The following is a 27516-nucleotide window of genomic DNA, read 5'->3' as shown; positions in this document are numbered from 1 at the left end:
TTTTCTTAGCAGCTGATGTTTTCTTCTGGAACTAGAGCATTAACTTTTTTCTCTCTCTCTCTTTTTTTTTTTTTTTTTTTTTTTAGTAACTCTTTATTTTGATAAATTTCAAACTTAAAAGCTGTAAGAATAGTACAAGGAATTTTTTTTTAGCTTGGAACCATCAATTGTTTGTTTTTTAAAATTTATTTATTCATGAGAAACAGAGAGAGAGAGTCAGAGACATAGGCAGAGAGAGAAGCAGGTTCATGCAGGGAGCCCGTTGTGGGACTCGATCCTGGAACTCCAGGATCACGCCCTGGGCCAAAGGCAGGTGCTGAACTGCTGAGCCACCCAGTCTTCCCCAGAACCACCAATTATTGAAGCCTAACCTTTTGCTATTTGAATTAGAGACCTTTAATTTTCCTATAACTTGACCACCATAATTAGGAGTAATTTCTAAATACTGCTACTAGATTGAATTTTTCATTAGAAAATCTAAAAGGTGACAATATATTTTACTCTTAAGAGAAATGTGGGATTTAAAGATATGTAATGTACCTTGTTCTTTTGTAGATTCTATTCTTCATCAGTTATTTATCGTGCGATTCCTTGGTTCTATGGAGGTGAAATCAGACGACAGTCCAGATGTTGTTTATGAAACAATGCGGCAAATCTTAGCTGCCCGGGCCATCCATAACATCTTTCGTATGACAGAATCACATTTATTAGTCACTTGTGATTGTTTAAAGTAAGTAATGATCTCCCCGTTAAAAAACTGTAGGAAAAAATGTTTAAGTTCAGCCTAGTTAAAATTTGTTTTCCAAATTTTTAATTATAGGTTAATTGATCCACAGACACAAGTTACAAGGCTCACAGTGAGTTCTGCACATTTAAAGCTTTATTGGAAGGCTCTTTTATGCATATACATGTCTGTATTGTTATAAACATTCTGATTATATTAAAATACAGTATTAATTATGATTGGCTAAGTTATAATTAAGCCTATAGCCATCTCCCCCCAAGAAGTTTTAATTGAACATTCCATGTACTTAAAGAATCAGTGCAATCTGGTTGTCCTACTTAGTTTTTTAGTATATGGTACATGCTGCCTAGTTAAGGGATAAACACAATGATAGGAATTAAATGGTGAACACGAGTGAGTTTATTTTATAATTATAGGTGTTGAAATAGCTGCAAGTATGTGCTCTTATTTAATCATTTAATAAGATGGACTGTATTGTTACTGATTTTGATTTTGTAAAATGTATAAATGACAAATAGGATAGTCAACAGCCTCTTACTCTGCCTGGTAATCCGAACCAAACATGATATTTTTGTTCTTAGGTTGCTGTTCTGTTAAGAAAAAAAAAATGGCTCTAATGTTCTGTTTATAATGTTTTTGACTTAGTACTTGAGTTTTTCATGTAGAAGTGTGTACGTTTGTTTGAAAAATCTGTTTGCTTCTGATGTTTTCTGTGGCAGTTTCCATTACCCTGTGTAGTTTTGTATGCTACACACCAGGAAAATAAGAGGCTTTTTGGATTTGTTCTTCGGACATCAGGAGGGAGAAATGAAAGTAATCTGTCATCAGTCTGCTATATATTTGAATCAAATAATGAAGGGGAAAAGGTACATGGCTTTTCAAAATGTGTTTCTGTTGTGAAATGTCTATCGTAGTTGAAGTCCTTAGTAAGATCTCTGGGAAAAACCAGATTTGGCCTAATCCATCTAAGTTGTTTGAGCAAATCCTGTTGCTCTGAAGATAGCTGAGCTGGTGGGTTGGCCCTTCTGACTACAGGCCTGTGTCTTCCTTGGCTGTTGATAGCTGGTGTAGTCTTCTGGCTTCATTAACTTACTCTGGGAATGCAGTATATTCCCATAATCGGCCCTTTTCAAGTGTTTTCAGCTTAGAGCAGCATCAGCATCTGCTTGCTTCATTCTTTGCAGACTTTACCATTTCAGTAAGGAATCTGAGGTAATAGGAAGATGGGGTATGTGCAATAGAAACTCATAGACTCTGAAGAATATACACAGATGCTTCATTTGGGGGCTGGAGCATTCTTTTTTTGTTTTTGCTTTTTTAAAAATATTTATTTAGCATGAACAAGATGGGGGGGGTTGGGCAAGGGGAGAGAGAATCTTAAGCAGATTCTGTACTGAGTACAGAGTACAACATGGGGCTTGATTTCATGACCTGAGTTGAAATCAAGAGTCAGTCTTCAAATGAGTCCCCCAGGTGCCCCAGGGTTGGAACATTCTTAAATCCCCTTTTGTTTGAAGCTGCCTGTTACAATGAGTTATAAATCTAGTTGTATCAGCCATTTAGAATCTTAAAATTGTTACTTTGATGTGAAAACTGCCTGAGGTTTTTCTACACTTTCCCCTTTTAGATTTGTGATTCTGTTGGACTGGCAAAACAGATAGCCTTGCATGCAGAACTGGTAAGAATCCAAGATAACTATCCAAGAATGTTATCCATTTTCTAAGTTAAGATTTTATTTATTTAGAGCACAGGTGGGGAGAGGGGCATAGAAACAGGGAGAGAATGAGAATCTCCAACACCCTACTACTGAGCTTGCAGCCCTATGCAGGGCTTGATCTCATGACCCTAAGATCATGACCTGAGTTGAAATTAACAGTCGGATGCTGAGCCAACTGAGCCACCCAACAGCCCCTTCAAGAATGTTATCTAAAATCTTTCATATTAGCAAGTAAATAAAATAATTTTGCTGTGCAAGGTTATTAATGGATACTATTGCTGGTATAGCATTAGAATTTGGATAAGTGACTAAGATAGAATATAAATTTTTAGTGTGCTTTCATATAAATATAAAAAAATACGAAAAGGTTGCAAAGGCAGTATTAATTGAAAAAATTTAAAATTTGGGACACCTGAGTGGCTCAGCAGTTGAGTGTTTGCCTCTGGCTCAGGGCATGATCTCGGGATCCAGGATTGAGTCCCACATCAGACTCCCTCCAGGGAGTCTGCTTCTCCCTTTGCCTGTGTCTCTGCCTCTCTCTGTGTCTCTCATGAATAAATAAATAAAATCTTTTTTAAAAATCTAAAATTTAAAATTATTTCATATTTAATTCATTAGTTGTATTTGTCTGCTTTTCAGGATCGTAGGGCATCAGAAAAACAAAAAGAAATGGAGAGGGTAAAAGAGAAGCAACAGAAAGAACTCAGTAAACAAAAACAAATTGAAAAGGTATGTAGTCCCAATATCTAGATCTTCTCTGGTGTAATGTTTATGAAATTTCCTTAATTCAGGACTGTGACTTTCAGATTTGAATTTCCAAATGAAAGTCTGTTTCTCGTTCCTCAGCCACTTTATAACCAGATGATTCATAGCACAGCAGAAAAGGAAGACGTCTGTCTTCTGATAGGATGTTCACACTATGGTAACCGACATGTAGTTGACTTAGTTTAGCAAACATATCAGAACTTTTATATTTCCATATTCCAATGGCCCTATGTGTACACGTGTGTATGGGCTTTAACTGCCATTGCTGACAGCTTTACTGGTTTCCAGGAATGTATATGTAAACATTCAATGCTACCAGGAGTGTCAAATCATTGTCCATCTAACAGGATAATATTCAGGCAAATTTTAGAGCAAAATCTAAAGAACACATGAGATTGTAAGACCCAGTTATGGGTTGTGGCATTGGCAATGACAGTGGGAAAAAAAAGAGACATTTGTGGGATACTTACTGAGTATAGATCAGCAGGAATTGGGAATAAATTGGACTTTCTGACAAAGGAGAGAGATATGAAGATGACCATGAAGTTGAGGCTTTCTTGCTAGGGTAGGCTGAGGGAGGGCAACAACTGATCTAACAAGATAAGTTGGATGCGGGGCGGCGGGGGGTAGTTAGGCAGGGATGTGGAGTGATCTGTTATGAACATTGTATTGGCATATAGTGAGAGTTAACAATGGTCTGAATATTATTGTTGCCATTAAAACAAAGAGGGCAACATTGGCTTTTACAGGATTTCTAAAATGGTGCCAGAATTCACTTTGGTGTTGCACTGGTTGTGTGTAGCCTTTGTTTTCAGTAAGTTGCCAGAATTATGCATAAATGTTTGACAGTATTGAAGTAGCTCTCAAGTTGTATTTTAAATGCATAGTTTTGCATTTGATTGCAAACAATAAACTTAGTTTCTTTTCTGTCTTTTCTACTAGGACTTAGAAGAACAGAGTCGCTTGATAGCTGCTTCCAGTAGACCGAACCAAGCCAGTAGTGAGGGGCAGTTTGTTGTCCTTAGCAGTAGCCAGTCAGAAGAGAGTGATTTGGGAGAAGAAGGAAAGAAAAGAGAGTCAGAAGCATGAACTTATCCTTGCTTTTTGGGTTGGTATTTCCCCCCTTGGAATTTATTGACAGTTTCTGTGGTGAAATGGCACAAGGTAACAACTATGTTGAAATATCAAGGAGACTAAAGTTTATATTTGCTTGTTTGTTTTAACTTCATTTTTAAAAATAAGATTGACCTTGATCACTTAGGTTTGCACTGATTTTTTTCCCTTAAAAATAATATACTATGCAGTAACATCAAATTCCACATGTCTAAGAGAAACCTGTTCATCTCCTTGAAGTAGATTGCTGAGGAATTATACTTGCTCAAGCCTTTTTTCCTTCAAATTGTGAACTTCTTATCTTGCATTGTAATTGGCTCTGACCATAAGAAAACTTTTATTCTTCAGCTTCAGGTATTCATGGATATGCTCCCTCTTCTCATTAGAAACATTTTTGCTGTCAGTGAGGAAGCTTTTGACTGAATTGGTTCAAAACCCTTTATACAAAGAATTCTACAAGTTTGCAAATATTTTAATTATTAAATGTGCAATAGAACTTTTATATAAAATTAGAGAAATTTTAGACTTAAGGTTTCAAATTGTGGCAGGTGGTACTGTGATTTCAGGGCACTTTCTTGGATTGCTCACATTTCTCTGATGTACTACACCTGATGCCAGTGGGAAAGAAGCGTAAGTGTCTTCAGTTCAAGATTGATACAGCCCGTGGCATTTAATTATCACATTCTTAGTTCTCAGGTTGGGACTTGAATTATTGCTGCAGAGCAGTAATGGTTAAAATAAGATTCTGGAATTTATTAAAAGGGATTTTTTTTTTGTTCAAGTACATTTTAGATTAGGACTTAACATGTAAGATATTGTTACAGGATAGCACATCGTATTTTCTGCATTGTGTGAAATAATTTTTATTCAAAATCAAGTGACATTTCAAAAGAAGTTCTATAACCGTTGTTTCCTGCTTAAAGTAAAAAAGCCCAAAGTTTAGTTTAGGAAATGTAATCTTTTAAATTTCAGACTGATATGCACAGTATTTTCATAATTCCATGTTTTGATAAAATACTGATCACCACTTTATATCCACAAAGGCAAATAATATATGAGAATAATTTGCACTAATTATTGTAAATACTTGTACTCTTCAAATGAGTAAAAGGTCTAATTCCATGAAAGATTGAAAGGAATTGAATGTTTGGTATAAGAGAGTTGACCAAGGAAAGATTTTAGCCTGGTGCCTAGGTTAAAATTACATTTCCCTATTGCCATGTCAAAACTTTTTTTTTCTTTACTCAGATTTTTAATATTGCTGATAGAAATTATGTAAAATTTTTTTTGTTTCACATGTAAAACTATAAAGAGACAAGTTAAATATATTGAACAAAATACATAGTCACATATCTAAAATTTTCAAGAAATTAGCCACTTCAAGATGGAAAAGCCCATTGTTCTTTGATAGTCTTTTCTTAGTTCTGAATTAGAGATGGCATCTGTTTTAGTCTCTCAGTACAATGTGGCTGTTTCACATTGAATGCACACTGTTTTCTGTGGAAGGGAATAATTATATATAGGATCATGATATTCTTTTTATCCACGTGCCAAATGGGAATAATGATTACTTGATAATCATTATTTTGAAGTCTTATGTTACCAAAACATATAGTAACAAAATAGAAATTTATGGAGTACTTTTTGGAGAAAGTTGATTTTGTGCTTACTACAAGGGAATGCTTTCACAATAATTGTTATATGATTCCTTTGGTAGAAGTTGAAATTTCTGTGGTCCGCACCTCACTAGTCATGGCAGGTCCTGCTATTAAGACCTTTTTGAGAATTAGTAAGCTCTCTGTTTAAGTCTTTTGCTTATGTTATTAAGTTGTCAGTTCACTTAATTCAGATGAAACTTATCACCCTACAAGGAAGGTGATCAGCATTAGGAGGCTGGTACTGTGCCTGGTAACAAGTACAGGGCACAGTTGTTAGTACTCTGGGTCAAAGTGAATGCTGGAGTTAAAGGCACTGGCCAACTTAGGGATGCTGGATAGACCTGTAATTCGTTTTAGGTCATGATTTTGATAGGAATTTCTGCAATAACACACCCATGTCCACAGATCAGACCAAAGAGCATTACAACACCAAATAGAAGTCATGTGTGAGATTAACGATTTTAGGTATTTGAACTTTTGGTCCATTGCTATAGAACTATAAGAACTATTCCATACTGCAGATATTTAAGCATCGACTTTAAAAAACTTGCCTTTTTGTTTGAAGTTTCTGCATAATGTTAAAGCTGATCTTGGTCTGTTACTTTTTGAAATCACATCTGGTTCTGAATGCTTTGTGAGGTAGCTTTCTTGGATTCAAACTTGATGGTTTTTAGAAATTAACAAAACATTCTTCAAAAGAAATTAAGTCTACCTAATTCAGCTATGCACTCTGCTACATATAGGAACAGTACTTTTCTAACGATGGTAATGAAGTCAGTATATAGGAAACTTAATTACAGCTTTTCCCTTTAAAAATTTTAAAACTTGTTATCAAGGGACTGAACAGAGTCCCCAAAGCCAGTTTAGTTTTTGCCATTTCTACAATGATTAGTTTGTGTTTAATTTCAAAAGCATTTTCAGGCTCTAGGAGTGGTAAAATTATTACTCTTGCGCTTGAGAAAAGGATAGTAGGGTATGCATAACATTCTATGTAATGTACAGTCTTGTGTGGTAAAGGCATCTGAGTTAATTTTGAGTTATATGTAGGAACTACAGATATTTAAGATTTGAATCTTATTATAAATGCTGACAGATCCTAAGATCCTGTGTATTGAAAACCTGCTACCTGAATAAAATGAAAATACTAACATTGGTTTTGACTCCAACCTCCTAGCATTCAACTGTACTTTAAATATTCAAACACATTGTAGGAAGCAAGCCTTTCCTTTTATTTTAAGCAAGTTTGGCTTACTCTTCTTTCATGAGTTTTGTTCTTCATTAATAACAAATATTTGAAACTGGAACTATACTATACTTTTAAACTAGTCTCTTGTGGCTGTACTCATGTAATTTACTTCAGCTAGTATGAGAACTGGGGATTAAGTTATAACGTGCAAAACTGCTTTGTATATTTGGTGATTTTGTAATGTTAAGTGAATTAGTTCTTATCTCACTGATATTAATCATGCATATATACAATTAAAAATCATGCTACATTTCCCTTTAGAATTGAAGAACTCAACTTTATGTAACGGTATACATGTGGGGTGGAGAGCTTATTTTTTTCATTTTGTCAAAGTAGGTATTCTCTGATAAGGCTTCAGGAAATATGCTGTTAGGAGATTTTTAATGTATAATAAAGTCCATGATTTTTGTATAGTCTTTTTTGTATGAAGTATTTGATATATACTCAGAATTCTGTTTCTCCAAGTCATTCCAAATGATGCTTGTGAAACAAATAGACTTTTTCTTAATCTGTTATGACACTATAATTACACATCTAGCCGCACTGCTATTCCATAACAGCTAAAATGAAAGAAAAGGTCACTTAACTGGAAAATAATACTAATTCATCACTAGTGATTTTTTCTCTTAGAAAAATAGGTTTCTCAATCATTATCCTAGAAATGTTACAGACAATATGTACTTGCTATGGTTGGCCCTATTCAAAGAAATACATATATTTTAAAGAGGCAGGTTGTGTACACCAGCTTAAGTGGGCTTGGCCTGTTATTTTAATACTAATACATATTCTTCCCATGTGCTCTTTATACTTTCCTATAGCACTTAAGTTCTTTTCTTCTACTGGAGTATCTGTTCTTAGTTGTTTTGAATTTTATGAAATAATACACTTTTAAAAGGTCCAGGGAGTGGACAAAACTAACTTTAGAATTATGTAATTTTATCTAAGTGCATGTATATCCTAAATATATTTGTATATTGACATACCTATAAGCCACTACTCACTTATAAACAGACCCCACACTTTGATTAAAAAAAATAAAAATTATTCATGCCAGCAAATTTTGCAAGTTTTTAATGTGAACATTGTATCATTAAAGTCTATGCTTACTGAGTTAGTCTGTATAGCCATGAATCTTCACATCAGAAAGAAAACCTCTAACTTCAGTCTCCCTAAGATGGACTATATTTTGCTAAGAAAGTATACTAATGCTAAACATAAACAAGGCTGTGTTGACTAGGTCTTTGGTGAAAATGGACCCACATCATCCTACCTACTGTTCTATTCTCCTTGTTGATGTGCCATCTATATTCTACAGAGGTGTGACTGGATATGTTTCCTCAGTTACTTTCCTCATTTCCCATATAGAAACCTGTACTTCCCTGCAACATGGAGCATACAGAAATAAAAATTTAAACTACATTCTATAACTGCTATCACAGTTTTAAGAGGGGAGTTCATAGCAATACAGGTCTCCCTCAGGAAGCAAGAAAAATTTCAAAAAGCCTAACATCTAAAGGAACTAGATAAAGAACAAGCAAAGAATAGAACTGATCAATGAAACTAGGAGCTGGTACTTTGAAAAGAGCAACAAAATGGATAAACCTCTAACCAGACTCATTAAAAAAAAAAAATCCAAATAATACCACAGAAATACAATTATAAGAGAATATTATGAAAAATTATATGCTGACAAATTGGACAACCTAGAATAAAGTCCTAGAAACAACCTACCAAAACTGAAGTGGGAAGAAATAGAAAATTTAAACAGACCAATTACCAGCAAAGAGGTTGAATCAGTAGTAAAAAATAAATAATAAATAAATAGACCTCCCCACAAACAAAAGTCAGGACTAGATGGCTTCAGAGGTAATGATACAAAATAATTAATGCACTTTTATCAAGCTATTCCAGAAAATAGAAGAGAAAGGAAAACTTCCAAATTCATTCTATGAGGTCAGTATCCCCCTGATACCAAAATCAGATAAAGACCACCAAAAAAGTGAACTATAGGCCAGTATCTGATGAACATAGATGCAGAAATTCTCAACAAAATGCTAGCAAACAGAATCCAACACTACATTAAAAATCATCCACCACAGTTGAGTAGGATTTATTCCTGGGATACAAGTGTGGTTTGATAATCAACATGACACATCACATCAATAAGAGAAAGCAAAAAAGCATTTGTATCTATTCATGATAAAAAAATTCTCAGCGGGCAGCCTGGGTGGCCCAGCGGTTTAGCGCCGCTGCCTTCAGCCCAGGGCATGATCCTGGAGACCCGGGATTGAGTCCCACATCAGGCTCCCTGCATGGAGTCTGCTTCTCCCTCTGCCTGTGTCTCTGCCTCTCTCCCTCCCTCTCTCTCATGAATAAATAAATAAAATCTTAAAAAAAATTCTCAGCAAAGTCTAGAGGGAACATACCTCAACATAATAAAGACCATATATAAAGAACCCACAGTGAACATCATACTCAATGGGGAAAAACTGAAAGCTTTCCCCTAAGGCCAGGAACAAGGTAAAGATGTCCACTCTTCATAGTATTGGAAGTCCTAGCCCCAGTGATTAGATGACAATAACAACAAGGATCCAAATTGGTAAAGAAGAAGTAAAACCAACAATTTGCAGATGACATGATACTGTATATAGAAAACCCTAAAGACCACCAAAATGCTAGAATTGGTAAATGAGTTCAGGATACAAAATCAATGTACAGAAAGCAGCAGAAATTGACATTAAAAGAAAGAGAAGCAAACCAAGAAAGAGACTCTTAACAATCGAGAATAAACTGATGGATATCAGAAGAGAGGTGGGTAAGGGAATGGGGTAAATAGTTGATGGGGATTAAGGAGTATACTTGCGATGAGGGCTTGAGTGATGTATGAATGGAAGTGTTGAAACTAATATTACACTGTATGTTAACTAAGTGGAACATAAGTTTTTAAAAACCCCTCTTATTTACAATTACACCAAAAATAACAAAATAACTAGGAATAAACTTAACCAAAGAGAGGAAAGACCTGTACTCTATAAAACATTGATGAAAGAAATTGAAGATGACACAAAGAAATGGAAAGACATTGCATGCTCATAGATTGGAAGAACAAATACTGTTAAAATATATACTACCAAAAGTAATCTACAGATTTAATGCAATCCCTATCAAAATACAGCATTTTTTATGGAACTAGAACAAACCTAAATTTTTTTTTTTAGAACAAACCTAAAATTTGTGTGGAATCACTAAAGACCCCAAATAGTCAAAGCAATCTTGAAAAAAAAACTTGAAGTATCACAATTTCAGGTTTCAATTTATATTACAAAGCTGTAGTAATCAAAATGGTATGGTACTGGCATAAAAACACAGAGCTCAATGAAACAGAGTAAAAACCCAGAAATAAACTCATAATTTTAAGGTCAATTAATCTTTGACAAAAGAGGCAAGAATATACAATGGGGAAAAGACAGTCTCTTCAACAAATGGTGTTGGGAAAACTGGACTACTTTCTGACACCATATACAAAAATAAAATGGATTAAGAACCAAAATGTGAGATCTGAAACTACAAATCCTACAAGAGGGCACAGGTAGTAATATTGCTGACATCAGCCATAGCAACATTTTGCTAGATATGTCTCCTGAGGCAAGGGAAACAAGCAAAATTAATAAACAAACCATTGGTACTACATCAAAATAAAAAGATAAACCACAAAGGGAACAATCATCAAACTAAATGGCAACCTACTGAATGGGAGAAGATATTTGCAAATGACACATCCAATAAAGGATTAGTATCAAAATATATAAAGAACTGATACAACTCAACACCCAAGAAACAAATAATCCAATTAAACAATGGGCAGAAGATATGAACAGACATTTCTCCAAAGAAGACATACAGATGACCAACAGATGCATGAAAAGATGCACAACATCACTTATCAGGGAAATGCAATCAAAACTATAATGAGATGCCTCACAGTTGTCAGAATGGCTAAAATAAAAAAGTGTTGGCGAGGATGTGGAGAAAAACGCTCATGAACTGTTGGTGCAAATGAAAACTGGTGCAGTCACTGTGGAAAACAGTATGGGGGTTCCTCAAAAACTTAAAAATAGAACTATATGATCCAGTAATCACACTACTAGGTATTTACCTCCAAAATATAAAAACTCTAATTCAAAGTGATACATGCACCCCAACTTATTGCAGCATTATTTACAATAGCCAAATTATGGAAGCAGCCCAAATGTCCATCAATAGATAAACAAGAGGTGGTAAACATACACAATGGAATATTATTCAGCTATCAAAAAAGAATGAAATCTTGCCATTTGCAACAACATGGATGGATCAAGAGAATATAACACTGAGCGAAATAAGTTGGAGAAAGACAAATACCATGTGATTTTACCCATATGTGGAACTTAACAAATGAGCAAAGGGAAAAAAGCCAAGAAATAGACTTTTGACTAGAGAAAACAAACTGATGGTTACCGGAAGGGAGGTGGGAGGGGTGGGTGGGTTAAATAGGGGATGGGGATTAAGGAATGCACTTATGATGAGCACTGAATAATGTATAGAATAGTTGGATCATTATATTGTACACCTGAAACTAATATAACACTGTATGTTAACTATATGGCATTAACATAAATATAACTGCTTCTGTCAGTGAGCCCCTCTTGTGGGTTTAGTACTGTACTGGGTTCAGTACAGAATCACTAAGCCATTTGAAAACACTTGACTTCTGTCTCAGTGGTAACATTAACCAATAAGTGGTAACCTTCAGCCAGAGTTCTGTGGAAAGAAGGACTGCATGTTTCCCATTAATGATGACATTGCAAATGAAAGTTCTATTTCAGTTAACCAAAACCCCCCATTTCCGTGCAGGACTGTAAACAGGCACTTAAACTGGCCTTTGGACTTTTGCACAAGAACAGCTCATTTGTAGGTCAAGTACTGGGGTCCGTATTTTATTCAATGTAATTCCTAAGACATGTATGTACTTCTCTATAAAAAGAATTACTGTTAATAATACTGTTAATAATTACTGTTAATTACTGTTAATAATTACTGAATTATTTGAGGTAGCATCTATTGTTTTGACATGTAGAAATATAGATTCATACATTTAATGTAAAATCAATACAGAGTGAGAACTGATGTATGTCTCTAAGTTGAAATTTTACAGTTTGGGTTTAGTTTTTTAATTTACTTTGAGGGGAGGAGTATTTCTTTAAACTGCCTGTCAGATTGTTCTTGAAAAGCAATATGAGGATTTTTTTTTTTTTTTTTTTTTTTTTTTTTTTGGTGTATGGAATTTTTTTTTAAGTAGGCTCCATGTCCAGCATGGAACCCAACACTGGGCTTGAATTCATGATCCTGAGATCAAGACCTGAGCTGAGATCAAGTGTCAGACACTTAACTGAGCCACCCAGGTCCCCTGAGAAGCAAAATTAAGCATATTAAGAAAGTATTAATATCATATTTCAAAAGAATGTAGACTGCTTTGAGATTTTGGTTGCTAGGTAAAGTGAGAAATAATGAATCATGTAACAAGTCAAACTTTAAGAAATACAGCTTACAGAATTATACCTCTTCATCCAGAATGGTTTGACTACCAGGTTCCTGTGAAAATTCCTTGTCCATAAAGGTCGTATTCTTTGTAAAGGACATATGCTTTGAGACGGTTTGGTAATGGAAGGAAGGACATGAAGACCGGGCAGCGCAGACGTAAGCGCCCCATACACCGCCGGATCTTCAGGCGACACAGATGTCTGAGGGGTCGAGGGTTTGCTGAAATGAGAGAAACACGTTACCCGAAGGAAAAAGAGTTGCTTCATTTTTTTAGTGATCTTAGGATTTGGTCAGCAAATGTGTGTTAAACCAAAATTTTCATTTGCAGTGTCTAAATGGAAAAAGTTCACAGGGAACCACAGCCTTTCCCTTCTCCTTGCAGCCCTTCTATTGACGTGATTACAGAACCTGGCCAATTTAAGAACCCAAAGGTCGGCATCAGTGTTGGGTCTGAAGTCCTTAAATCTACATGTATTCACCACCCCCTCAGGGTCAGCCTGGGAACTAAAGACCACCACCTTGTGGGGAAACTAGAAAGAAATTCTTGACTTCTGTGCCGCTGTGAAAGAATGTGGTTTGAAGCGTCATTCAGTATTATCTGCAGGTTTCAATCTTCATTTCTCATCCGTGTTTTCATTACCATTTCATAGCTGCTAATCACTAAATCTACAGTGTTCCATATGACTAGGAGAAAGCTATCACCTACCATATAATGTGATTACCTGACAGAGTTCATCTATGGGGAATGGGGGTAAGCACAAATTAAGTTATAAATAGTTACTGTTTTTAGATAGGAATATATAGTATTTTGCTTGCTTTCTTTAGGTAAAGCTTTTTTTCTAAAAAAAATATTTTATTTATTTACTCATGAGAGGCACAGAGAGAGAGAGGCAGAGACACAGGCAGAGGGAGAAGCAGGCTCCATACAGGGAGCCTGATGTGGGACTCGATCCCTGGACCTCGGGATCATGACCTGAACCAAAGGCAGACACACAACTGCTGAGCACCCAGGCATTCCGTAGGTAAGGCTTTTAGCCAGAAAAGAATGTTTTTTACAAAGCAAATAAGAGAGACGCCTGAGTGGCTCAGCGGTTGAGCGTCTCCCTTCGGCTCAGGGCGTGATGCTGGGGTCCCAGGATTGAGTCCTGCATTGGGTTCCCTGCGAGGAGCCTGCTTCTTCCTCTGCCTGTGTCTCTGCCTGTGTCTCTCATGAATAAATAAATAAAATCTTTTAAAAAAACAAAAAAGCAAAGCAAATAAGAATGTAAAAACCCACTAGAATTTTTTTTGGTAAGAATCTTCTAAAAGAAAGAAAGATACTCACTCAAGATAAAATGGATTTCTGACCACAGCCCCTGTTTTTGGAGCACAGCTTTCAACTTTGAACAGATTTGAACTTGATCAACGTAATCAAGCATCACTCGAACAACCTTCCCAGAGAGATGTTGCAGCCACGACAATGTTATTACTTCACAGAACTGGGGGAGAAAATTGGAACTATGAAAGTAAATGAAAAACTTAAGTATCTATGTGGTTTAGAACACTAAACTCACAGTCAAGAACCAAGGTCTCAAGTCCCTCATTTATAAATTAAGGCATTGAACAAGGAAATTTTTTTGTTGTTGTTTTTGGAAAATTTTTTTTAAGATTAATTTATTCTAGGGTGGGGAGGGGCAGAGGGAGAGAGAATCATCAAGCAGACTCCCCACTGAGCATGGAGCCTGCCGTGGGGCTTGATCCTAGGACCCTGAGATCATGACCTAAGCTGAAATCAAGAGTTGGCTGCTTAACTGACTGAGTTACCCAGGCGCCCCAAGGACATTAGTCCTTAGCTCTCACATTTGAAAATCTATTTACTATTGTACCTTCAGAACTATGTAAGATGTAAACAAGGTGTGAAAGAAATAGTTACCTAATACCTGTTGTCTCCTTTGGTTGGCCACAGGGCTTCTTGGAATAAAGATTACCTTTCCAGCTTCTTTGCCCCTAGACGCAGCCACCTAAGTTCTAGCTAGTGAAATGTGAGTGTAAGTGTGAGCAATGCCCAGAATGCACTTAGAGCAAGGTGTGTGCTGCTGCTTCCTGCCTGTCTCCTTGCTGGCTGGGTTGTGGACACAAGTTTCTCCTGTGGTCATGGAGCTCTCCAGTTAAAAGGCTGTTTACCTCTGGCCTTTATTTATATGAGAGAGGAATGAGCCATCTTATAATTTTTTTAAAAAGATTTTATTTATTTGAGAGCATGAGTGAGAGAGCACAAGCAGGGGGAGCAGCAGGAGGAGAGGGAGAAGCAGATTCCCTGCTGAGCAGGGAGCCCGAGCGGGGCTTGATCCCAGGACCCCAGGACCATGACCTGAGCTGAAGGCAGACACTTAACCAACTGAGCCACCCAGGCACCCTGAGCCATCTTATTAAAACCACTCTCATTTTGGGTTTTCTGTCATTCATCACCTATGCCTCATGGCTGAAGGAAAGAATAGTTTCTGTCTGTAGATAATTTATACACCTCTAGCAAGGTGCCCATGAAAAAAGTTAAATAGTATAAAATAAAAAGTCAGGAAATAGTACAAGATGATCTATACCTAAATGCCATCTCCCACATTAATCATAACCTAAAAATAGTATGCAATATTATAACAAAATGTCTTTCACTTTTCATAATTGATTCGAAATGCTTTCTCCATTTCATTTCTTTTTTTTTTGTTCTGATTTCACTATGGACTCAGGTATTCTAATATATCTACTCTGCTAAGCACAGATCTCTAAGCTGAGGGGAGTGGTGCATAGGAGTTTACACTGATGTCTTTGTGGAGGAGACACATCATCAGAAAATGTTCTTTTTTTTTTTTTTTTTCATCAGAAAGTGTTCTACAGATCATTTTGGCAAGTGGTAAGTGCAGCAGCAGCAGATTAGGGAGGACACCCACCTTAGACAGGAAAGGAGGGGCCTCTCTGAGGGGGTAACACTTGAAACCTGAAGGATGCCAGCTTTTTGAGAAATCAGGGGTACGCTCTGGTTTGGGGAAGTAGACGTGACCAGGTAGGGGGGGAATGGGAGGCTGGTATGATGAAAGCCAACAGGAAAACGTCTCAAGAAGGAGGTGGTCAACTATTTATGGTGATTCCCTTTTCAACAAAAAGGTGACCAAAGAGGGGCACCTGGGTGGCTTGGTTGGGTGCCTTCCTTTGGCTGAGGTCATGATCTCAAGGTCCTGTGATCAAGTCCTGTGTTGTCCGACTCTCCACTTAGTAGGGAGTCTGCTGCTCTCTCTGCCCTTCCCCCTGCTCGTGCTCTTCTTTCTCTCTTTCTCTTTCCCAAATAAATCTTTTTAAAAAAAGAAGAAGAAGATGGCCAAAGAAACCTATTTAATCAAATTTTAGAGCTAAAAGCGATAGCGAAGAAGGGAGGGGGTACAGGTATCAGGACCCCAGAAATGTTTTAGCTGGGTAACTCCCCCCTTCAAAGAAAAAGCATATCTAGTTAATAAGATGGCCCTGGTTCTTTAAAACTTTACTCAGATGCCACTTCATTTGGTGAAACTCCTTAGGTAAAGTCAAATCACTTTTCCCTCTGAACAGTTTCTGTACCTTTACGTCTACTACTGTGTCTACTTCACATGTATTTATCCTGTTAAAGTCTTTTTAGCTGTGAGCGGCTGGAGAGAATGGATAGACCCTGACCTACTGCTGTAGTTCAGGGCCACCAATAGCAACTGTGCACGTGGATACGGACAGTACTGTGCACTTACCATGGTATCTTTGATGACTGTAGATGTCCAGCCTTCAAAGGTATAGCAAGGATGAACTTTGTCTCCGTGAGGACAATCAAAGCATCGCTCTGTGTCATACCCATAATTCAGTAGCATCCTGAGCATGACTTCATCTTTCAGCGTGTACTGCAGGGCTGACGGGAAATGTAAAGGGTTAACTCTGCAGAAATAATTGACGTTGGCTCCGTGCCGTAGCAGCAGACTCACCAGCTCATAGTTGCCCATCCTCAGGGCTATCTGGAGGCAGTTAACAGGGTCTTGGTTAGGCAGAGCTCCAGCACTTAGAAGCAGCTTCACTGAAGAGAGGTCACCGTTTGACACTGCAAAATACAACGCTGACTTCCTGTGGTCGTCATAGTGTTTGCGGATTCTCTGGTCTAGCATGAAGTTCACATCGAATCCCGCCTGGATGAGGAGCTCCAGGCATTCAGGATGCGCTCCTGCTGCCGCACAGTGCACAGGACTGATCCCGCTCTGCTTAATGGCGGCAAGATCCGTGACTGGAACCAAAAGCTTTAGGGCTCTGAGAAAGAATTTCAAAGTGTATTTAAAAAAAAAAAAAAAAAAAAAAAAAAACTGTCTTGGTTAAGATGCAGCAGTAACCTGTTTACGATGGTTTTATACTCGTACCAGATGGTATTAGTATCGGGTGGCATTTAGAACTTCCAGCCGAAAAGTGCTTAATTCCTGCATCCAAAAGCTCAGATACTTAGTAAAGTTGAATGAAACTACTGTTTAGATATAAAACTCAGAATTTGTCTAAGCAGGGAGACCTGAGGGTCCCCGTATTGCCTAAAGACCTGATAATAAAGTACTTTTATATCTCGCTCCTGGCTACAGAGGATGCCTGGCTTCACTGACTGGTTGAGTTTCTTATCTTAGAAGGGGTGCTGGAATTATAGGATCAGAGATGAAGAATATAAAGTTCCCAGAAGCTGCTCTGAAACCCTCCCCCTACCGTAGCTATTACTATTTCTCAATAATGTAAATGAACTTACAACAGGTGGCCTCTGTCAGCTGCCACATGAATGGGCAGGTGGCCTGAATTCTTAGGGACGTTGGCATCAGCTCCATGCTCTAGCAAAAGGGCCACAGAGTCTGGATTTCCTCCACTAGCGGCTTCAAGTAAGATGGACGAGGAGTCAGAGGCCTGAGCAAGAGCATTAGCTCCTAAAGGAGAAAAAGGTCTTGTTTTGCAAGAGTCTTTTCCACTGTCTTAAGCATCCTTAATATATCAGCACTACCAAAAAGCAATTATTAAGGAGCCATTTTAGCAAAGCACTAAAAGAAATAAAAAATGTACCTCCTGCTCTCAGCTAGTTTATAATGCAGTTGGGCAAGGAAGAAATGATGCAAGCAGTCTCTAAATTTTAATGAGGAGGCTGACAGAGTACTTCTATAAGTTATTTGTTTGGGACTTGAAAATTCCAGGAGAAGTGAGGTTACAAAAGGTGATTTTGTTTCCAGACCAGTCTATGAAAGCCCACCTACCCCATACTTATATGTAGGATGGTACCACCCATCCCGTTGGACCATGCCATCTGGTGTTATGGCATTTGTTCTGGTGTAACATGTTCTTAGGGGGCTGTTTGTAGTAAGCTACAATGTAGTTGTTTGCAGCTGAAGTTCGGGACTTAACAGTTAACAGGATAAATTGTAGTGCCCAGTAGGCTGAGTGTCATGTGATGGTGTGGATGGTAAGAGGACAGGTGTAGGCAAAATGTCCTCTAAAAGATCTCAGTTCTGACTCTGGGAAACAAAGGGTTGCAGAAGTGGAGGCAGGTGGGGGGAAGGGTGACTAGGTGATGGGCACTAAGGAGGGCACTTGATGGGATAAGCACCGGGTGTTACACTGTATGTTGGCAAATTGAATTTAAATTTTAAAAAGGAGAAAAAGATTACAGACATTTAAAAAAAAGAAAAGAGAAAAGATCTCAGTTTTGGATTCGGAGGGGAGCTGGATGGTGAAGGAAGGAGAAATGAATTTTGGGTCAATTGGAGAAGGCCTCTCAGTAAAATGGGTTTTGAAAAAACATTCTGGGCACAGCTCATAACAAACAGATGTAGTAGCTTTAAATTAGTAGAGACTCCACAGTCATCAGAATATAGTGGCTGCCCAAGAACTCCATTCCTAGAATACATGAAGAAAAGTCTAATCAGCCTCCATGGAAAGAGTGCTCACTATGTACAGGTTCCTGTGTATGCATAATTTCTAAACTTCACATCAACCCTAACAATTAGATGCTAGTATCTTCATTTTAAAGATGAAAAAACTGAGGCTCGTTGAGGTTTGAGTAACTTTTCCCAGAGATGCACAGCTGGTAAGCAAGATAGTCAGGATTCACATACAGGTAGTCCAGATCCAGAGCCCATTTCTATGATGCCATGTTATCACTCTGGTAATGCAGGATGGTAAAGTAGTATGACTTGGAATGAGACAGACATGGGTTCAAATCTTGGCTCTGCCATTTACTACCTATGTCACTTTGTATAAATTACTTCATAAGGGAGTTAACCTCAGGGAAATACCTTATGGAGGTCAACTGATGCTGGTTTCTTGAAAGAGTTAAGAATTGAAAATCTGGTGCCTCTCTATATTTTAATCAATGATCTACATAAAAGGTGACTCTGTGTAGATTAAAGATCCAGTGATTTTGTTATTCTAGCTAATGACTCTAGACATTGCTGATATTGCTCATTTGAAACACCTTACTTAAAATGTCTTATGGCTATTGCTTGGGAACTACAAAGTCCCCCTCACGACCCCATATGATGGGAAAGTTTCAGGTAAGTCTAGAAAGCAGAAAGTTGTTCTTAAAAATAGGAGTCCCTATATTCTAGAATATTGGAGATCAGGACCATGTATTATTAAAAAAGAAATAAGGCTTCTGTACATAAACAGGAAGGAGAATAAAGAAGGTAAATCTAATATTGGGACTGTATTAAATCTTGGTAAGGATTTGCTTCTTTGACAAAAAGCTCTAGATACTACATTATTTCATCAGTGGGGGGGTCTTGGCCTCAAAGACAATAAATGCCAAAGTTCTCTTAGCCAGGGTCTCTGTCAGTTAAACCAGGATCTTGAATTGGTGGGGGGTTAAAGGGAAGTCCTGCAATTGCTACCACCCCTAACCCTCTATCCTTAGATGTAAAATGAAGATAGTGCCTACTTCACAGGGTTTTAGAAGATCACATGAAGCAGCACAGTTAGCTTAATGTCTGGTGCTTAGAAAATACTCAATAAATATAAGTTGCCTTCCCCTTTTCTCAGTTGTGGTTATTACTGGAGAGAGAACTGGGACCCAGAGAGAAGCTACCAGGAACAATTCCTAACTACTGAAGCATCTGGTAACACACTGGACTGCCCTGTGACTTAGCAGAAACAACATGTAGGGGGTGATGTGGGGCCTTTTGTTCTGTGAATCTAGAAAAGGAAAACACACAACAAACAAAAAACCCAACCATCCTCAGCATGGTTAGGGAATATTATGTAAAAGAGTAACCTGCACCCTACTAATTTTAGGGAAATTACTTCACATTGAAGGAGAAATATTCAGTCTCTACTCTAGGCTTTTTAGTAGCCAATGTTCACACATGCTTTCATCAAATATCTGTGTTAGGCTTAAATAAAATGTTAACTTCTATTATTTTGAAGCTCTCCATGAATAGGAGGACACTTGCATCATGTTACCCCTTGGGAGTGTGCTGACCGTATAGAAAATCTTGCCTTTCTGCAGTAACATCTCCATGATTTCAGTGTGTCCACTCTGGGCAGCAAGAGCAAGAGGAGTGAATCCATAGGAGCTCTGTGGGTCAGGGTATGCCCCAGAAACCAATATCAGCTTCACTATGTCCTGCCTGCCCAGTCTGGCTGCTTCATGGAGAGCTGTCCTCTCGTTGGTACACCGCAGATTGACATCTGCCCCATAGCCAATTAGCAAGGCAGCCATCTCATAGGAGTCACGGAGAACAGCTGGAAATTAGAAGTAAAATAGGCATAATGTTCACCAGGAAATTTATGGCCAAGGTATCTTATTAGTCAGTGTCCCTCAGGCTTTTTAAGGAGCTCCTCCTACCTACTCCCATGTGCCAGCATTTTGTGCTTAGGGAACAGACTGTAAAATGAAGCTTATATCCAATAATATTAATAGTGTTTTATATCTATAGCCTACTGGCTTTTTTGTAAGCCATGAACAGTTGTCATCTATTGGCTGCTAAGGTAGCTGAAAAACATAAACATGAAATTTTCATTTATCATTTTTATGTGCCTTCCCTCAAGAAAATGGGAACTTAGGTACCCAATACAGCCCTAGAAATGCTTATTAAGTGCATTAAACAGAGAGAAACAAAACCAGCAATAATCAGGAAATTATTTTTTTTAGAGAGACTGCACATGTGTGCGTGAGCAGAGGGGCAGAGGGAGATAGAGAATCCCAAGCAGGCTCCACGCTCAGCACGGAGCCCAATTTGGGACTCAAGTCTCAGGACCCTGAGATCACAACTTGAGCTGAAATCAAGAGTCACGCACTTACCAACTGAGCCACCCAGGCGCCCTAGGAAATTATTTTTAACCTCATATTTTGTTAAAATTTTCTAATTGGCTCTTCTGCATTTATGCTGTAATCATTCACATATGGATGACAATCTGCAAGTCCTTCAAGATTCTAAAACAACTTGATGGATCCATCTTCCAGGGTGCCTGGGTGACACAGTCGGTTAAGTGACCAACTCTTGGTTTTGGCTCAGATCATGATGTCAGGGTCCTGGAATCAAGCCCCATGTCTAGCTCCATGCTCAGCTTAGAGTCTGCTTGAGCTTCTCTCTCCCTCCCCCTCTCTGCCCCTATCGCTTATGCCTGTGCTCTCTCTCTCAAATAAATAAATCTTTAAAAAATATATGTTCCTATCCATCTCCCTATCCATTTGTTAATGTGCCATGGAAAGTGCTCTAGAACTGGAAATACAGAGTGCTAAGGGTATCGGGTCTTAACTCATTGAGCTGGCATTAGTGTGCACTTTGATTCTGGGAACTCATATCCTTTGTTTTAGGAAATCATTTTCTTGGCTTATTCATTGATGATATACCATCTCCATCTTGTCTATTCTCTTTCTACTATTTCTGAGATTCACATGTTGCTCTCTTTTAGATAGTCTGAGCTTTTTTCTTTTTCTTTCCTATTTCCCATTTCTTATCTTTTTCTGGATGCTTTCATCTCCCAGCATTTGATTTGAGTTTTATAATTCCACTACCATTTTTAATTTTCAAGAGCATTTTTTGGTTCAATATTTTTGTAATGTCCTGTTATTTCATTACTTCTTACTAAATTCTCTAACATTATCATAATTTCCCCCTACATTATATTTTCCCTAAATAGTCTGTCTCCTTCAAGTTGCTTATCTCTGCTGAAGTCTTTTCTCAGATAGTCATTCTTGTCAGTCTGCTCGTGATTAAGAGTTGGGGACTAGAGCTAATTGGGGATCCTGAACATTGGGAGTAGCTCCTGGACTGTGTTCCTAATTGAGTGTTGATATGCCTGGGCCATTTGTTGGGAAGCCCCCAACTTCACTTTCATTATATCAAATTCCCCAGAGAAGCCTCCTCTTGGAAGGTAGAGTTCTGGCTGCCAGCTTTCTAGAATCCTGGTGGAAGAGGAGGGCTGGGAGGTCTCACCAGTGTTTGCTTAATTTCTCCAGTGTTTTCCATCCAGTACTCCCACCATTGCTGAATATCCCCCCAGTCTAGAGAGCCTCTGTTTAAACCGCCCAGAAAATGAACCTCCAGAATTCAGGTGGCATGAGAGAGGGGTCTCTCTTTGCAGGGCAGATTGGGAGAAGGGATCTGCCTATGAGGACTTATTCCTTAATAGTGTTCCAGCAATTTTCCTATGTTAGCTCCGTGTCCTTCACCAGTGCTCCACAAGGTAACTATTACCCAGAACTTCCATGCCTTTTGATGTAATTGTGTTGCTTTCTCCGCTAGCAAGTTAAAATTTGGCTTTCTTGTCACTGACTACTCATCCACCTGCTCTCCAGGTTTTAAAAAACTATGTTGCTATTGTCTCTTCTCCGGTTCTTCTCATTGTTTTGTATCTTACTTTAAAAAAAAAAAAAGATTTTATTTATTGATTTGAGAGAGAGAACAGCAGGGAGAGCAACAGGCAGATGGAGAGGGAGAAGCAGGCTCCCCACTGAGCAAGGAGTCCAATGCAGGGCTCAATCCGAGGATCCTGGGATCATGACCTAAGCCATAGGCAGATGCTTAACCAACTGAGCCACCTAGGCACCCCTGTATCTTACCTCTTCTAAACAATGTAAGTATAATTTTAGTGAAGACTCAGGAGGGAGCAAAATCGCTCATTTATATTCAACCTGCCATCAGTTGCCTCCTACTCTGTTCACCCCTTATACCCAAATTAACTCGTTAAGGAACCGTGCAAAATGATCACCTAATTGGCAGAGATTCTACACCAGGCCATCCCACAGGCCAGTCTCTACAAAACCTCTTAGGTACCCACATCTGGTCAGGTGGAACCAGGATGGCAGCACGGCAACTATGCACAAAAAGCTGTTTTTCCATTTGCAACGACATGGATGGAGCTAGAGAGTACTATGCTGAGTGAAATCAGGGAAAGATAAATACCGTATGATTTCACTTACATGTGGAATTTAAGAAATAAAACAAATGAGCAAGGGGCGGGGTGGGGGGCATGGAAGAGAGACAAAGGCAAACCAAGAAACAGATTCTTAACTATGCAGAACACACGGATGGTTGCCAGAGAGGAGGGTGGGGATGACATAGGTGAAGGGGATTAAGGAGTGTGCTTGTCATGATGAGCACCAGGTGTTGTATGGAAGTGCTGACTCGTGATATTGTACATATGAAACTAATATTACACTGTATTTAAACTGGAATTAAAATTTTAAAAAGTTCCCTTTGAAACCTGTGGGCATAGGTGACACTCGGAATCACAGACTGTTTTCCAGAGACAAGGTATTAGTTTACCTGTAAGAAGAAGAGAATTGCCTTCAGAATTCTTGGCATTCGGATTGCAGCCATTGAGAAGAAGAAAACTGGCATTTTCTAAGAGGCAAGTGCTGACAGCCAAAAAAAGTGGTGTTTCACCATTGTGGGTGGTTTGCTCCCACACGCTGGGTTTTGAAGCTGAAATAAATCCATTAGACCACACAGGTTAAGATACAGAAATAAGTTTTAAATTTATTTCTCAGAAGCATCAGGAAGAGTTATAAAGGGAGCTTACCTTTCAGGGTTATTTCCAAAATGTTCTTGTTTAATTGCACCGCAGCCTTATGCAGAGGAAGCCAGCCCATCCCATCTGCTTCATCAAAAGCAGAATGGTACTTGGTCAAGTGTGACAATGCATCTTCCTTACCTATTAACAAGTCAAATGGGAACAGATTCACATTTGGCACACACAGGAGGCAGCCCAAGCTGCTTCTGAATTCCACCGTCAGGAGAGGACAGAATTCTACCACCACGCTTCATGAGAGACACATGAAAATGGCATAGGCAGGACGAAGCAACAGTAAGGCCTTTTGCCTAGCGTTCCTCTGTTAGCACCCCCTGTCCCCCTCCAGGCCTGCGACTGCCTCCTCATATTGTTGTGTACAGACCAACAGCTCACAGCTCAGCCCCTCCCCCCCCACCTCGCCCAGGAACTCAGCAGGGCTTTGCTAAATTGTGCCACGGTATTTTCTTATGGGCTCTAGAGAATCATAGGTGGATCTGGATTGCACAAGGTTGAGCATTTGGGAGAACCTGCTTCTAGGCTTCCTGAATTTAGCAGAGATAGAATAGGAAGAGTACTTAACTGTCTCTATTGTTTCAATTATCTTCTTGTACTCAGCTCTCAAAAAGTGATGGAAGCTGCATAGAAAACAAATATATATATGTAAGCCCCAAACTGAGGGAAAAACAAAGGCACTTAATAAAAAAACAAAGGGTAAGGGCAATGGTAGTCAGCTGAGGATGAACTGAGGCAGTTACTGAGGCTTCACGGAAATACTTCCAAAATACAGTGTGACCCTAAATGCACTCCAGGGAAACTGCTCTTCCGGCATTATTCCACCTGTCTCAAGAAGTGTTTCCTAATTCCTTCAAGTGCCTGACCAACTCAGCAAGCTTTCCTAAGTACCATATAACTCTTGCAAGTCCAATGACAGAGATTTGTAACAATAGTTAATTTTAATTTCTCTGAAACATTTCAATCATCAAAATCTTAATGCTGGGATCCCTGGGTGGCGCAGCGGTTTAGCGCCTGCCTTTGGCCCAGGGCACGATCCTGGAGACCTGGGATCGAATCCCACGTCGGGCTCCCAGTGCATGGAGCCTGCTTCTCCCTCTGCCTATGTCTCTGCTTCTCTCTCTCTCTCTCTCTGTGACTATCATAAATAAATAAAAATTAAAAAAAAATCTTAATGCCTTTCAACCTAAAATAATGACTTAATTACTGAATGGATTTAAAAATTTTAATCATAAGGTTAATATAACATAATCTAAGAAACCCAACTTCTTTATAAAACTTTAAAGATTATTCCTAAATGTAACACAAAAGTGTAAGAGTGGTGTGGTAAAGAGCACAGACTCTGAAGCCAGACTGCCTGCCTCTCACTTACTAGCCCTGTGACTTTGGGTAACACTTACTTGTCTCCTCATCTCTACGCGGGGATAATAGTACTTACTACATGAGAATTAAAATTTAAATGAGTCAATATTTATGAAATGCTTAAATAGGATGGCACAAAGTGATCAGTCCATGAGTTTGTTACTTAAAAAAAACAAACAAACTATAGTTTTAGGTCAACATCTCTATAATTATAAAATCTCTTGGAGTTAAAATATATTTATTCAGTTTTACCTCCAGCAGGCAAATAGAAATCACCATCCCAAGCAAACAGGGTTTATCACCGCTGAAAAACAATAGTAACTAGCCAGAGGTGGGGGTCCGGGGCGGGGGGGGGGGGGTTGGGAATGAGGTTGAAGATCAGCTAGCCAGAGACCATTTGAGCAGGTGTGCCTGGCTGTAAACATTCTACCTCCAGGGCGATTCTTTTCCACCACTGGGGGACCCATGAGTTCCTTTTCTATTGCTGTCATTACAGAACTCCGCATACACACCCTTTGGAAAGGGTTTAAGTTTACATAATTCCTCCTTGTGATTTGAATAAAGACTGGACCTGACCTCATCTCCCCACTGAGGTTGAGGATAATTTTCTCTTTGTGTTGGTTGAATTTATGCATTCCCTTGGCTCTGCAAAGACAAGATGCATTCGAGTCCTCTATTCATATCCTCATGTATTTCTTCTCATTTTCAGCCTGCCAGTCCCCAAGCCAGAATTGCTACCAAACTCCTTCAACTGTTTACTCCCTAATTACATCCTGAATTATTTCCAAATTTTCCTGTCTGGCTGGTGAGACATCAAGTCTCATAGGTATTTAAATGAGAGCTCCTTGGATTTTGACCTTCTCTCCTGTTTTTATCATAACACTAGCATCATGCTAATGACAAGTCTCAACTGTTGAATGCTCACATCACATCGCCAGTGGGATACAATACCTCTCATCTGCAGGCGCCTGCTGTGTAGTCCCCGGCCGGTGAACGTCCTGTAAACTCCACTGGATGATGAGCTGGGTATCAAAGTCCTCATCTGTGTCTTCATCACTGGTATAATTATCCATGTGGAATGCTGACAGATTTAAAGTCAGAATGAATTAAAAATATTTTTCCAGCTGAGAAAACAAGATAATCAAATACTTAAAATTGCAAGTGAAATTCAGAAAACTACAAATTGATAGGATTGATAGATGCTAAATTTAGAAAAAAATACTCATTAAATTTTTCCCATAAATTTAAAATAGTTTTCTGAACCGCCACAAATTTAACATAAATTATAAGTCTCCATGAGCAGCCATTTACTTAAAGCCTATTCAAGAAAAACCACCTTCATATAAAACTTAGGTAGGTGTCATTCTAACTATGAAAATAATGATTTATTTTAGACTTGGCTTAGGAGTTTTTTCTCAGTGAATGTAGCACTTACCCCGAAGGACAGCTTTATGCTGAAAATAACAGTACACACTAAAAACAAACATATTACAGGAATGTGCACTCTCATAATACAGCATATGACAGGAGTAGTGGTAGTAAAAAAACAATGTATCTATTAGGCAATATCTCAATGGTTTTTAAAAAAACTTTTCCATTTTAGCATAGAATAGGTTTGATCACATACCAAAGATATTTACCTTCTGTTATATCCTTTAGGAGAGCACGGAAGTTTTCACTGTTAAAGATTAGCACATCAGAATTTTCATTTATATTTAGGATCTCCACTCCCCTGTAGTGACCATTCCATTAATAGCTTTGCTATAAATACCTGATCATAAGACAGTCTGGCATATTATCCGTGTTTTTTTTTTTTTTTTGCATGTGGTTTAGCTCTCTTTGGAAACATGATCTCTTTTCTTCACTGCTATATTCATCAAATTTAAAGGACCAAACATTTTATTCCTGGTATAAAATGCTTTTGCAGGGGGGCATTTTCTGTGTGAAATAATTCATTCTCTTAAGACTCACGCACATAGCCACTGCAGAACAGAATCAATTTTCCACTAGAGAGGCCAAACATTTTTTTTTCTCTGACCGATTTATCAAAACAACTGTCCCAACAGTCCCAATTCACTGGGTAGCTGCACCTACATTTTCTGTAGGTTACAGAGCTGCGGCCTCAAGTATCCTGAGAATCTCAAGGAAGAAATTAATTTCACACAAGATAATAAAATTTCAACTATAGTTTTGTTTCATTGAAATGTTTTAGAATTGTTCATCTATACTAATATTATGAATATATGCTAAATAATAAGACTATTAACTATTAAAATAAGAGACGCTTGGCATTTCCAATTAA

General features: G+C 38.3%; 2 protein-coding genes across 14 annotated transcripts in view; one reads left to right on the top strand and one right to left on the bottom strand.

Annotated features, from left to right (window-relative positions):
• APPL1 (adaptor protein, phosphotyrosine interacting with PH domain and leucine zipper 1) overlaps positions 1-16974 on the top strand; it is a 45651-nt gene extending 28677 nt beyond the window's left edge. For 7 of the 11 annotated variants that reach the window (XM_077858430.1, XM_077858428.1, XM_077858431.1 and 4 more), the window contains 6 exons: positions 556-730; positions 821-857; positions 1465-1611; positions 2373-2423; positions 3102-3191; positions 4170-7660. In XM_077858430.1, coding sequence (XP_077714556.1) covers positions 556-730; positions 821-857; positions 1465-1611; positions 2373-2423; positions 3102-3191; positions 4170-4316 — 647 coding nt within the window. In that variant the 3' untranslated portion in view covers positions 4317-7660. Of the gene's footprint in view, positions 1-555; positions 731-820; positions 858-1464; positions 1612-2372; positions 2424-3101; positions 3192-4169; positions 7661-13474; positions 13576-14176 lie in introns of those variants that run through there. The other 4 variants (XR_013357833.1, XR_013357832.1, XM_077858427.1 and 1 more) reach the window with 4 other exon arrangements.
• ASB14 (ankyrin repeat and SOCS box containing 14) lies at positions 541-26971 on the bottom strand. Of its 3 annotated transcripts, XM_077858434.1 has the most exons (11): positions 26855-26971; positions 26166-26295; positions 24422-24475; positions 23850-23983; positions 23594-23752; positions 20319-20564; positions 17590-17761; positions 16571-17114; positions 14149-14302; positions 12843-13043; positions 541-757 (listed from the first exon to the last, which is right to left on the bottom strand). In XM_077858434.1, the coding sequence occupies exons 2-10, from the start codon at positions 26285-26287 to the stop codon at positions 12865-12867; spliced, it is 1764 nt and encodes a 587-aa protein (XP_077714560.1). In that variant the 5' UTR covers positions 26288-26295; positions 26855-26971; the 3' UTR covers positions 541-757; positions 12843-12864. The 3 variants fall into 3 exon arrangements, with proteins under 3 accessions (XP_077714560.1, XP_077714561.1, XP_077714562.1); XM_077858435.1 differs by lacking the exon at positions 24422-24475 and having other exon boundaries at positions 23850-23981; XM_077858436.1 differs by lacking the exon at positions 26855-26971 and having other exon boundaries at positions 23850-23981; positions 24421-24475; positions 26166-26242.
• Between the last annotated feature and the right edge of the window lie 545 nt (positions 26972-27516).

The sequence above is a fragment of the Canis aureus genome, chromosome 19 (genome assembly GCF_053574225.1).
Source record: "Canis aureus isolate CA01 chromosome 19, VMU_Caureus_v.1.0, whole genome shotgun sequence".
NCBI lineage: Eukaryota > Metazoa > Chordata > Mammalia > Carnivora > Canidae > Canis > Canis aureus.
This window is presented reverse-complemented; position numbering and strand designations above follow the sequence as displayed.